The sequence below is a fragment of the Protomyctophum parallelum genome (assembly GCF_964188405.1).
Source record: "Protomyctophum parallelum genome assembly, chromosome: 15".
NCBI classification, from domain to species: domain Eukaryota; kingdom Metazoa; phylum Chordata; class Actinopteri; order Myctophiformes; family Myctophidae; genus Protomyctophum; species Protomyctophum parallelum.
The window spans coordinates 28,627,585-28,641,843 of NC_139710.1; the positions used below are offsets into that span (position 1 = coordinate 28,627,585).

General features: G+C 45.2%; 1 protein-coding gene across 1 annotated transcript; it reads right to left on the reverse strand.

Annotated features, from left to right (window-relative positions):
- Nucleotides 1-348: 348 nt before the first annotated feature.
- On the reverse strand, nucleotides 349-2,925 carry LOC310871785 (centrosomal protein of 95 kDa-like; the record flags this gene model as incomplete). Its single annotated transcript, XM_083783420.1, has 1 exon — nucleotides 349-2,925. The coding sequence occupies one exon, from the start codon at nucleotides 2,923-2,925 to the stop codon at nucleotides 349-351; it is 2,577 nt and encodes an 858-aa protein (XP_083639546.1).
- Nucleotides 2,926-14,259: the final 11,334 nt, after the last annotated feature.

Genomic DNA, 14,259 nt, shown 5'->3' on the forward strand with positions numbered 1-14,259 from the left:
AACGCTAAAAAACAAAAAAGCAGTTTAATGGGAACAAATTAAATAAATCAAAATACAACATACTTTATAGGCCTACAGTTATTAATGTTACTTTGTTGTAGTATAAAAACACACATTTATCGATCTTAAGCAGCTTAATGACTAACCTTAGTTAGACTGACGTTAGTTATTGAACATTTTCTTTGTGGATTTACATTTGAGGACCCCTGGTTTAAAGGTCCTCAACGTGTGATTACAATTTTGTGGCATTTTATTTATTTACACACAGCCAGGGGATCGAATGTGGAACCTTCGGATTTTAAGATGGCTGCTCTACCCCCTGAGCCATGCACTGCAGCCCCTGTGGGGTCAGTGCAGACCTGCGATGTGGTTGAACTGAAAGGAGGCCGTCTGAATACGGTTACGGAGCCTCTCGACCTCCATATCTCGGACGTAGTCGTCCTCGTCGTTGTGAATCATGATCTTCTGCAGCTCGCCGATCTCCTGTTCCATCCTGGAACGAAGCTCACGCTTCATCTTGAACAGAGTCTTTTCTTGGACCTTCTTCCTAATCTCGATATCTTTCCTTTCTTGTGCAAGGGATTCAGCCAATAACGAGAGCCGGTCCTTGTAGTAGGTTTCCATGGACATGATCTTGTCCTGGTGTCGCTCCCGGTGCTGCAGCTGCAGGTCCTTTTCGTGGGCCCTCCGCTCCCGCAGTTGAGTCTTCTGCAGCTTCAGGCCCTCCTCAAACACCTTGCGAAACATACCCTCCTCCCTTGTGCGTTCCCGCACGAGGTGTGCGCGGAACTGCATGTGGAATTGCCCGTGGTACTTCTTGGCTCTGATATCCTGCTGCTTCTGTTCTTTAAGTCTGTTCTGTGCTGATTTCTGCTGCTGGAAACTCTGTTTGAAGTCCCTCAGGCGCTTGCTGTGTTCTTGTTCTTTGCGGGCTATGTCTTCCATAAGGTCATTTTTCTTCTGCGCTTCTTCAAAGTCCCGTATGCTGCGATGGTGTCTGTGGGGGGACGAGATGGCATGGAGTCTGTCCACCTGCTCCAGCTGCTGTTCCCACATATGGCCCAGGGTATGGGGCGAGATGTGGAGATTGGGGGTTTCCTCCAGTAGGGTTAGGAGGAGGTCATGTTCCTTCACCTTCATTGGTTGAGTTTTTCTGGGGTAGGTATATTGCCTGCGACCCTGTGTGGCCTGCGTGGTGTGTGGTGATCGACGACTTTGTCTTTTAGCCGGGGCCAGTTTGTGGGTCTGGGACATGTCTTTCAATCTGGCCTCTCTATACTCCCGCTCCTGGGCGTTCAGTTGGTCCTCGGCCAAGTGTGCGCTTCCCCTTTTCAGCTCCTCCTCGTACGCCATACTCACCGGCTCACTGTATCTTATGAGACTGTCTTCGCGTGTCCGTAGATCTTGTCGCAACATGTGGTTGGCTTCCTGTCTCCTGTCATTCAGGCTCAACGACTCCCTCGTGGCACCCCCCAGGGAACGATGCGCCCGTCGTGGAGACGGTGAGCGGTGAGTGGCTTGAAGCTGAGATGCTCCCATGTGTGGTCCGGGGGTCCTGTGATACTCCATGACACTGTCACTGTGGTGGTGGGACCGCAGCTCCTCCTTCTCACCCAGTGCCCGATTAACCATTTGGTCGAGGTTGTCCAGTCGCCTAGTTAGTTCATCAGACATGTTGTGCAGCTCTTGCTCCGACAGAGGCTCCTTGTAACTGTCCTCCCCTGCCCTGCTACTGTAGAGGCCGCTCCTTTCCGCATAAGGTGTCCAGCTGTCCTGCTGGTATGGTGAGGGCCTTATATTCTCTTCAGCTTCATACATGGCCAAGCTTTGCGCCGTGGCCTCCATGTCATCCTGAAGGGTGGGAAAGTGCACGTCTGACTGGCTTACGAAGAGGGCCCTCCTGGGGCCACTGCTAGCTGGCTCTAGTTGCTCACCCCCCTCTGCCATTGCCCTGGATCTCTGTTGACTGGAGGCAAAAGTCTCACTCAGAACAGGTGAGTGGCTCTGGATAGGAGACAGCTGTCCACTTGCATAAAGCATGTCGGCCATTCGCCTTGACCTCTCTGTAGTGACAGGAGTGGTTTCCTCCTCCGAGTGTCCATGACTGAGCCTGTTGTCTGGATGGTACTGACTGGGGGAGTGTGGGGCTGCGTTGGACCTGTTGGGCGTTGAGGTCTGGTAAGGGGACTGTAAAGAGGGCTCCCTCTGTGGAGTTGCCTGACGGTCCAGGCGGTCAGAGGGGGCGAAAGGTGAGGGAGGGACATTCACTGCTACTTGTTTAGCCGTGAATGTGAACGCAGTGTCCCCTGGCCCAACAAGTTCATCGAGTGATCCCATGTCATCGGTGTTCCATGAATGGTGGGAATAGCCAGCGGAATGTCCACTGGAAGACCCCGGTCTTCTGCCGGACAGACTTCTGTCACAGAACGGTTCTCGGTTCTGTGACAGCGGACTGACTGCCGGAGAACTGGGGTCATTTGGTGATTCCTCACTTGAAGACCCCAGTTCTCCAGTAGAAAGTCCATTCTGTGACAGCCAACTGTCAACCATCTCGTCAGCTATCTCTCTGTCACACATCTCGTTGAGAAATTCCCACAGGCCATCGAAGATCTCCAAGAGGTTCTTGATGGACTGCTCGTCCCCTCTGACAATACTCTCCCCTGTGATGTGCGACAGGCTGGTCTGAAGGAAGTCGAGAGCCAGGGAGTCGATGACAGACTGAACGTTGTGTGAGTGGTCCTCCTGACTGTCCGGGACAGCGACGTAATCTGGAACTTCCTCCTTGAGGATCTTCTCATACAAACAAACAAACAGATTGGCATCGCAGTCCGTCAACCTCCTCACCCATACATGGTGCATGTGACACCTGCTCAGTAGGCCATTCGCCACATCCACAAAATCCCTTTCTACCTCTTGCGTTCCCATCGGACAGCTGTCGACGACAGGTGCAGTTGAGGCTCAAAAATCAATTTATATTTACTAAAGCTAAAATGTCTTCGAATCATAGTACATTTCTCAGCTTTCATTCTTGAAAGTTTTAATTTAGATATGAACTACTTTTTGAGAAGTTGGCGTATAATTATGGTGCAGGTCCAATGTGTTTTGCTGACTTCATGAGGCTAGTCCATGACGTCAGCCATCTATGACGTATGACGCCATACTTGGGCAAGGTTTGGGTGGTCCTGGTCCAACCACCATTCAACTTTCATTATTTTTTTCAGGTGAAACCACCTGACTTTAATGAAAGCTCATGAAAACTAGACGACCTGTTCTAGCCCTAGTCATACTGATGGCCTATAGCCTGATTGGCTGCCTCGTCTGCATCCATGCGCACACGCACCTCTGGGCAATGGGGTGGAACAGCAGGCACTCCTGCTACAGGCGGAGACAGAGCTTGTTTCACCTGACAAATATCACTATATGATCATTTCTTGTTATTAGTGTGGTTGCCGATATAGGCAAACAGACTATTGTTATTGGTCTTTTTTTCTCTCCTCTGATTGGATGACGATTACACCCCCCTGCCTATAATTCCACAGGATACACCTTTTTGCCTCATATGATTGGACAATAATGGTAACATCATCATCATGTATAGATAGGGAAGGCAACCACACTCGCAATTCAAATTCCACATGATTGCAGTGTGGTGTGGTGCCTCTGATTGGACAACACCCCCCTTTCACCACCTCTACACTGACCCCAACATCCTCTGTCCCTATGACCTCATCCTCAACCACCCTGTGAGCAAAGATTCTTAATATAGACCGATTCACAGAGGGGTGCCCTGGGCGCGGCCATTACTGAGGTGTAATCCATGGAGCAGGTGCTCTGTAGGCCAGGTGTAGCTAATCAGTGCTGTTGCGCTTAATGGTACACCTCAGTAATGGCCGCACCCAGGAAAGCCTCTGTGAATCGGTCTATAGGAAGATATACGAACTTCGTTGGAGCCACTAGAGGCACAATGGAGTCAATGGACTGCAAATTCTACGAATGGTCTCCCCCGACAGATTTTTTAAATAATTATTACAGCCAAATGCTGCACATCGTTTTGCACAGGTGTTGTGAATTACCTGAACGTGAAAGCCCAGTGCACACTGATATCGGAGAAATTACATGGCAAATGTCATGATTTCCTTTTCCTCAAATCAGCCCCCCTCAACCAAGAGTCTAAGACAGTCATGGGAAATTAGATTATTAAGCATTTAGAACACACATTTTATTTCACTTGTAATAAATCCATTAATTTCACGATATAATAGTCACATATAATCTCATCTTAAATATAGGGCCCTCTATGTGTCCCTCGAGAGACTTGCTGGGATAAAGAAAGGTCGATAACGAAATAGATTTTCTCCTGATTTGTCTCGCTAAAAAAAGCCATTTTAATATGAACATCTTGGGAAATATTGTGTGCCTTGTGATGATTGGGTCCAATATTTAGTTCAGTGACAATGTAGCTAAGGAATGGATCAGAAGCTGTGTTCACGTTCACTATACTCCCATTGGAAATGAATAGACTCCAACATTCTTCCCGTCTCCTAATAGTGTGTCCACCCACCTCACGCAGATACGGGAAAGTAAAGCAAAGTTGGCGCCTCTTGCTATTCGCCTCTTGGCCGTGAGTTCTGCTGTGATCGAAGACGATGAACCAATATGGTCGGAGTTGTGTGTGGTTGTCTTCTGCTTGGTCCAACTTCCCAAACCTCAGTTGTTCCCACCCCCATTACCCAGGAGGCTCCTCCCACCTTCACCATAGCCAATCACACCCGGCCAGCTGTCAATCACTCTGCCAGGTTCCTGACTGTTCCCTGCAGCGGATCACACCCACCAAGGGAACCACATCTGAAATCCACACCCCATACCCTGAATCAGCCTATACTATAATCCTGTCTCAACATATACATGTTGGCCTTGAATCGTTTCATAGATGCCACAGTAAAATGCAGCTAGTTGTCTTAATTCGGGTATAATGCGGGTATATTAGTAGCTCCTAGCTTTTCTTCTTTTTTTAACAAATCGTCTAAAACACTAATAGTGTCCCGGTACTCACACAAACATGCAGCGCTTGTCACCCTCGAGCTGCCGCTCATACAGAACCCAGGGCAGGGCCGTAACGGTGAGGCTCGTTGAGAACTCTTATCGCTGCAGGGTTCTGACCAGGGGGGCAGTCAGACAGATATTTTGTGAAGCCACTAAGGAAATCTGGATTTCCTGAAAGTTCATATAATGGCCTGTTGTGGCGCTGTCATTGGGCCCCAAAAAAACCCATAGCCCCATAGAAGTCCATGTATTTGGGCCCAACTTCACCTAGACTGTATTACCTTAATAAACATGGTCATGAATACTTTCTGCTTCCATTCACTAGTTTAAAGTCTCATTTCTAATGTCATAATATTCTTTTTGGAAAATTATGGTCCCATTTATTTAAAAAATGACCATAAAGTCGCGCATGTTCTGAGGGGCGTGGCTACCGTTACAGTCTATGATCGGGATTCCCCTCCCACTCGAGTCAAAATAAAAACCAACGGAGAAGAAGGGGGGAAGTCCCGTCTCGTTGTCTGGGCCAGCCAATGGCCAGCTGGGCCAAAACGGATCTAGAAAGATTACAATACAAGGACTGACAGGCTTCATTTTACGTTCATGTTAGACCCGGAGAACGCTTTGTCCATATTTTTTACAGTCTATGACACACACACACACACACACACACACACACACACACACATGCCTGACACTCCTCATTCCTTACATGACAATCTCTTCTTGTTTCATAGTTTGAAGATGTACAGTGTTTTTTTTTTTTTTAGTTGGTCGGCATCTCAAAAGGGGGGCCTGTGGAAGGTCACAACCCGGAGTATTGTTTTTAAATTATAGCTAAACATGTATTCATTGTCAGTCAACAGTATCGAAATGTATCAATCAACAATATAGAATTGTACACTCCCTTGCATAATGGGGATATTTGATAAGGTCTGTCATACTTGACAAAGACCAAGAAACGTTTAGTAACGTTACTGCACAGAGCAACCAAAGGTATGGCACTCCCACTCCCTATCTTCAAAAGTACCCCCCCCCCCCACCCACACACACACACACACACACACACACACTCGTAAATCCTGAATATCGCAGGCCTATATATGTCATAATTATTATGCGTATATACACGTGTGCAATGTGTGCATGCAGACATTATGTGCCACGTCAAAAAAAAAGAGGGGGCACGGTGGCACAGATGGTAGTGCTGTCGCCTCACAGCTAGAAGGTCCTGGGTTCGATTCCCGCTCGGGACGCTGTGGGTGCTGGCAGCGTGTTTCCTCCTCCGCGTCATCAATGCTGACAGTGCCCATACCCGAAGGCGGGGTTGGCGAAAGGGCCTTCTGTGTGGAGTTTGCATGTTCTCCCCATGTCCCCTAGGGTAGGTACCCTTACCCTCACAAAAAACATGCAGTAATCCTGGTCACTAAACTGCCTCCCCCTTGCCAGCCGGGGCGCCTGATGGAGGGGAAAGGAACTGTTTGGAATAATATGTCCCTTCCACGTGCTACGTCCAACCAGGGAAACTCCCCCCTGTCAGGTGTAAAGGAGCAACTTGGACACTCATGAGTTCAAGTCCGTTGCTCTCCCCTTGTCCCCCCATATATGGGGACTAGGTTGGTGGAGGGTGTGTAGAGCCCTGGATCACATTAGATGATTGACACAGGGGTGAAAAATGGGTTACAAAATTGTGGGATAATTTTCTTTTATGATAGTACTCTGATAGTACTGGAACACTTTACCCCAGTGGTTCTCAACCAGTGGTCCGAGGACCACCAGTGGTCCTTGAGGGGGTCCAGGTGGTCCCCAGGTATAAATTATGCAGAGTTGCTAACCAAATGGACCCTTATAAATCTTTTGAGAGTGTAAAATGAAACCAAATGGGTTTCATTTGGTTTATTTTTACACTCTCAAGAGTTACATTATTGTTAAACATTTGGATTACTCTTTCCAATAAGTATACACCATTACCATTAGAGAATGTAGAAGAAGTATTATTTTGATCAACGTTTGCTTGTTATCTCTCCTATGGTATAGCGGCTATACCTATAGGCTATACTATAGCCTATAGGCTACCACATCAAATGCAGTGTGGAATTGTGGACATATAGGGCTCCATTTTCGTCACCACTAAACCCCTTATCCCTAAACATTTTTGAATAGTTATAATGGCCAGGCTACAAGCTCACAACGTGTCAATGTAGATTGGCTAGTTGAACTATTCAAAAATGTTTTTCAAAATAGTAAAAAAAAAAGGCAAAGAAGTTTAGTGTTGTAACGGGGGTTACATGAGGATTACATTCTCCCCTTCCCCTCATTAATTTTACAAACAAGTTATAAATTATTATAACACCAAACAACCACCTGCAAGAGCGCACACTCCGCACACACGGCAAGGGATTTGAGTTGAGCGCAGCGCGCACCTCTCTGACTCTGTGTAAAATCCTCACAGTGGAGGCTGCTGCTGCTGCTGCGTGTTGCCAATTTGCGAGAGAAATAAGCAACCAGGTCTATGAAAACAAGCCCAAAAGAAGCGACTATAAAAGGCCACACGAGCGCTATATATATATCGTCCATTAAACAATGGAAATATTTATATATGTTGGCTATTTGAAATTAGACGATCTACAAGCTCACAACCGTTCTACCATTATTTACAAGCAACTTCAGAAAAATAAGCCCAATGTGGCTTATAATAATCAGACCAGGCAACACTGCAGATATACTAGATAGGAGAGCATATACCAGTGCAGTGAGTGGACCAGATAGTTACCTCATTTTAAAAGTTGTGACCGGTTTACTTTAAACGGGCTTTGTTGTTGCTTTGATATCGGTATATATATAGGCCTATAGCCGCATATGCAGTGTTGTAGTGGGTACTTTTAGAAGTGGGTGGACGCCCGATAAACTCGTGACCATGCACAGACAACAAGGTAAAACTTTATGAATGATGCTGCAGCTATACATGTATGAAATATTGCTCGTTTGAAGTTTTGTCAGTAAAATGGGCTTTGTGTGGGTGTTTAGTCAAGTGTGTGAGAAATATAGAGGGTATGCACATGGATACAGTGAATGGCACATCAAGTGTCAAAGTGATCCATGAGTGACATAGTCAGTTTAATGCAATCAATTATCAAATATATGCAATCAAATATAACCTTTCTGTTTGGATGTATGGGTTGTCAAGTCCAGAAAGTTGTTGTTTCTGCCACTCAGTAGCATCTTAGTAGGATTCTGCTGGAGTATGAAATATTGCTATAGTTTGAAAATGAAAACGCTGTTGTGTGTGTGTGTGTGTGTGTGTGTGTGTGTGTGTGTGTGTGTGTGTGTGTGTGTGTGTGTGTGTGTGTGTGTGTGTGTGTGTGTGTGTGTGTGTGTGTGTGTGTGTGTGTGTGTGTGTGTGTGTGTGCGTGCGTGTGTGCGTGTGCGTGTGTGGTGTGAGCACTACCTGGAAATGTATTTTCTGTTACAGAGCTGGAGGGAAGAGGAGACCCCTGTTAATTTAACTGAACAAATTTTATTAATAAGTAATCATAGATGTAGAACAGTGGCTCTCAACCAGTGGTCCCAATTGAAGGCCGGGGTTCCAGGTGGTCCCCTGACCCAGCTAAATGATGGAGAGTTGGTAACCAAATGGACCCTTGAGACTGTAAGATCAAACCAAAACTTAAAGGGACCATTTGGTTTTTATTTTACACTCAATAGTTAAATTATTGTTAATTTTTAAGTTAATTTCAAAGAAGTCTAGTAGTCTACACAATTAGAGAACGTATAAAAGAATTGTTTTTTGTTTAGTTTTCTATCAACGTTTGCCTGTTATCTCCTATGGTACCAACGTCACAGAGTAGTCATAGTGATACTATATATATGACATTTAAAGGTAGAAGCCCTTTCCGGCTCTGGAGCGTATGTGCTCAAGGGAGGGCAAAACTTTCCCGACATTCCTTGCGAAGTACCGCGGAAGCATGAGCGTGCGTCTGATAAGTCCTGGAAAAGGGTTACACACCGGCATTCCGACGCACCCCCGTTCCGACTCCTCCCCATTTCGACACCCCCCCATTCCGACGCACCCCCATTCCGACGCACCCCCATTCCGACCCAACACACAGCCCCGCCTCCCTCAGCCCCCACCAAGCACCCCAGTGGCCCACACACACCCCCTGAAACGGCGTCCGAAACGTAGGCTACACAATCACCCCTCCGGGGGGGGGGGGGGGGTTCCATTCAACGCACAGGCAAATTGGGCGCACGTGTGTGTGTGTGTGTGTGTGTCCATGAAAGCATGAACGGCACGGTCAGGATGACATGTGACATGACAGCGCACGAGAGAGAAAATAATAATAATTGACTGCATACGGTAGGCTATAATGAGTCCAGGTGTACAGCACTGCAGGACACCCGCACCCTCCGGGCGTTCACTCCATTTGCTCGTGCGTACATGTGTGCGTGTGTGTGTCAAAGTCAGAAGTTTAGTTTTTTAATACAGGTCTCAATCTCATATAGTTATTTGAAAGACGTCTGTTCTTATATAAACACTAAACACAAGAAGGCCTATGCTGCCTTTCTTTAAGATGAAATGGGGTAATTAAGATATTCACCTATAGGCCGATATATTAGGCCTATTATAAATATTCATTCATTCAAATAATCATGCTGCAGTTACGGCAGTAGCGCTGTTATTCAGCAGCAGGGCCGTGCCTATTCAATAGGCAAACTAGGAGGCCGCTTGGGGCACCAAATAGTCAGGGGGCTTTTTAATAATAAATATTTAGCTTTCTAATCCATTCGGGGCCCCTAAAAACAATCCAACATGTGGCCAAGGGGCTCAAGTGTGAAATAAGACAGTCAGGGGGCTGAAGTGTAAAGCAGTTAGACAGGTACATATCAACCAGTTCCATTGTTGCTGTCGGCCTCCTCTGTCTTCTACCCTGAGCCATCCTACCCTAATAACATGAGCCGCTAAAATAATCCAACATGGGGCCTCAATGAGTTGGTGGGCCCCATTAGACTTCTTTAATTAATTGTAAAACTGTTTTTAATATTTAATATCATATTGTCTATGTCCCTCAAACTTATTTCTAATTATTTGAGCCTCAATCACCACTCTGTCATTTCTTTCTGGACTGTGAAGCAGTTTTAGCTGCAGTATCACAATGTCCTGATAGTACAGCGGCTAACAGCCATATTGTGAGATATGGCTCACAATAAATAAAAAAGGCCTTTTGTGGCGGTTCTGGACAACCATGGGTGCGGCCGACTCGAGACCGGGCACTGCAGTCCCTGTGGGTGTGTGGAACGTGTGTGTCGAATTTGAAGTTGTGGGGTGAACGGTTCTCGGGTTACGTGGATTACAGATGTACACATGCACACAAGATTCGTGCAATATAGCAGATCATTGGAACGGTTGTTCGCTTGGTGATACAAGTGTGAAATTTGGCATGAACATGACTCTGGGTCACCTCTTTAACTTTTTTAACCGAGCCATCCAAGAATCCAATATAGCGGTGCTATTTCAAGATGGCCGCCACATCTAAATGTTAGCCTATGTCTACATTTCTTACAAATTTTAGGAAAATTTTCACCATTATAGATAGATAGATAGATAGATCTTTTTTTTTTTTTTTTTTTTTAATGCTTTGTTATTATTTTTAGTTTTCATACTGAAAATGGTAGTATGCTAATGCTAACTTAATGCTAACATGGTAGCATGCTAATGCTAACATAATAATGCTAACATGGTAAAATGCTAGCATGCTAACATAGCATGCTAACATGATAATGCTAACATGCTAACATGCAACATGCTAGTACTGACATGCTGCTAATGCTAACATGCTAATGCTAACATGCTAATGATAACATGCTAATGTTAACATGCTAACCTGCTAGCATGCTAGTGCTAACATGCTGTTAATGCTAACATGCTAATGCTAACATGCTAGCACAAACATGCTAACATGCTGATGTTGATGCATGTTAGCATTAGCATGTTAGCATTAGGAGCATGTCAGTACTAGCATGTTAGCATGTTGCATGTTAGCATTAGCATGTTGGCATTATCATATTAGCACTAGCATGTTAGCATTAGCATGTTAGCATGCTATGTTAGCATGCTAGCATATTACTATGTTAGCATTATTATGTTAGCATTAGCATGCTACCATGTTAGCATTAAGTTAGCATTAGCATGCTACCATTTTCAGTATGAAAACTAAAAATAATAACAAAGAAATAAAATATAAATATAAAGAATAAAAAATATATATAAAAAAAATAAAAAAAACTATCTATCTATCTATCTATAATGGTGAATTTTTTCCTAAAATTTGTAAGAAATGTAGACATAGGCTAACATTTAGATGTGGCGGCCATCTTGAAATAGCACCGCCATATTGGATTCTTGGATGGCTCGGTTAAAAAAGTTAAAGAGTTGACCCAAAGGAAGGTTCATGACAAATGTCACGCTTGTATCACCAAGCGAACAACCGTTCCAATGATCTGCTATATTGCACGAATTTTGTGTGCGTGTGTACATCTGTAATCCACGTAAGTCGAGAACCGTTCGCCCCACCGACTTCCACACACACCCACAGGGAGTGCAGTGCCCGGTCTCGAGTCGGCCGCACCCATGGTTGTCCAGAACCGACACAAAAGGCCTTTTTTATTTGGCGGCCATCTTGAAAAATGACCGCCATATTGGATTTTTCGTTGGCTCGGTTAAAAAAGTTAAAGAGGTGACCCAGAGGCATGTTCATGCCAAATTTCACGCTTGTATCACCAAGTGAAAGATCGTTCCTATTATCTGCTGTACTATGAGGTTGTGGGGGTGCTGATATTCTAATTATTTAATCTTTGCGTCATTGTAGTACTGATGCAAGATAAACACAGGCTTGTTTCCATTCTATGCCAGCTTGGAAAATGAACAATGGTGGACATTGTAAACAAAGTGGAAATGCACTTGGGGTCCACAGGGGCCTCATATCGGGGTTTGCCTATAGGGCCTCCAGATTCCTAAGCACGGCCCTGTTCAGCAGTCAGTGCAGGCACCGGACAGAGCTGTTTAAGTGATTTGAATTTTGTTATTTTGACACCTGACTCCTGTTGTGTTTTGTTGTGGGAAGTAAAACCGTACAAAAAAATCAAAACAAAGAGATTCAGAGCCCTGCCCTCCACATCGGCACCGGTAAGCCTAAACCACACACCCGCCGCCAGATGATTTGGTGACAGAGAAGCCATGGAGCTGCAATCCTACCAACTCAAATATTTTACAATAAAACACGCTAAGCTTGTTTAATGAACGGGAGCGCTGACGGGAGTGACAGTGGCTGGAATATTCAGTGGTTGCTCTGTGCTGCTTTTTGCTTTCCATGTCGTAAATTTCACATTGCCACTTATTTGGTATGGTAGGCTATACACACAGAGTCGATGAGGCTGCAACTCTAGCCTACTGACTAAGTTGGAATTTAGCTGGCATATTTTGTTCCGTTTTATTTGTCATGTCTGTCTGGAACAGGCTATATGCTATAGCCTATGCTTAATTATTGTTTCTCTATTCTATTTTTGTATCATTGTAATTTGTAGCTGTATAGCAACAGAATGGTGAACTTGTTACTTGCGGTGAAGGATGTCTGGCTGGCTTAATTGTCAACGAGCGAGATGCACTCAGAGAGAGAGAGAGAGATAGAGTCTGGCACGCACAGACAGCTCAGAGAGAGAGAGAGAGAGATAGAGTCTGGCACGCACAGACAGATAGGCCGGGCGGCCTTGTGACTTTATAGTGACGCACACGCACGCACGTCATGCACACATAGCAGTCGAAATAGCGGTTCGGAATAGCGGTGTGTTTAATCGTTGGAGTGGCGGGGTCTTTACCAAAGTGGAGAAACCCCGCCATTCCGATCAATAGAAGTCAATGGTCGGAATGGCGATGCGTCGGAATGCCCCTCTGTTCCCCTGAAGGTGCGCTGTGATTGACCAGTAATCACTTGAGTGGCAACTTCCGGCGTACTTCCTCCCCCAGTGTAAATTCTTCCGCCCCTCCTTCAACACACATCGCTCCAACGAACTGCAGCGGCCAATGAGGCATCTATGGCTAGCGCTATGTGACCCTGGGTTTGCACGAGTTCAGTACAGTACCTATAACAATAACAGCATAGTTGCACCGCTCAGTTCACATACGTGTGATTTATTTTTATTTTTTATAATCATTAGAACTTCACTTGAACCAATGACGTGTGTTTTCAATTAATCTATCATGGTTAAAATGGAGTTTGAAGTTACAAAAGTGAAGTGAAAGTGAAGTCTAGCACCACGTTACGAATTGCCACGCAGATTAGAGGGTAGCATGGGTCCGCCCCAAACAGAGCTTTTTTTAGCAAGGTGAAACGCATCCAAAATCCAGTGGGAAGATGCAAGTTGGAACATCATCTGTTTAGAGCACTCGAAAATGTTCTCAGTCTGTCTGCAACACAGCGCAACTCCTCTGTGATTAAACTCTCGGGGAGGTGCGAGTGACTGACAAACATAATTGCTAATCTGAATACCAAGGTTATTTTGGCGTTAACTGAGCATCGGGTCCGGTCGAGACCCGACGGTCAGACCGGGTCTAATACATTTTAATTATCCTCTGTTTAAAATTATTTCGGCCCGGGTCCGGTTTTCCGCTGTCCCATTTCAGACATTATTTAGTGCAGGTTCATTCACGTGCATTTATCTAAAACTGAAAACGACTTTGACATGACATGACCACTTGTTTTTAGTTTTAGATAAATTAAACATGTGAGTTTCAGTGATGCAAATAGCCTGCATCCTTGCATCCTTAGACTCACTAAAGTAAAGACTCAATCATGTCACCCTCCGGGGGTCCTGGGATGCAATACTGTACTCAGTAATGTAATTATAGTAGGACTCATAAAATGTCCCTGGGACCCATCTAAAAGACCACCTCTGGGTCCCGGGACCCATTACATTGAACACCTATTTACATCAGTGGGGTTTCATTTATCCACGGGTCCGTTTCGGTCTGCACCATGTTTATCTACGGGTGAACATTTGACTAACAGCAGATCTACAAACTCACAATGCTCGCACGATTTGAGCTTGTAGATCGACTATTTTTGGCCAAGAGACTTGCCCTAGAGGGGGAAAAAAATACAGTAGTGTGAAGTGTATAAAGTTGGGTCTGAACTTGAAGGCAGATTGATGCACGAATCCAGCTCT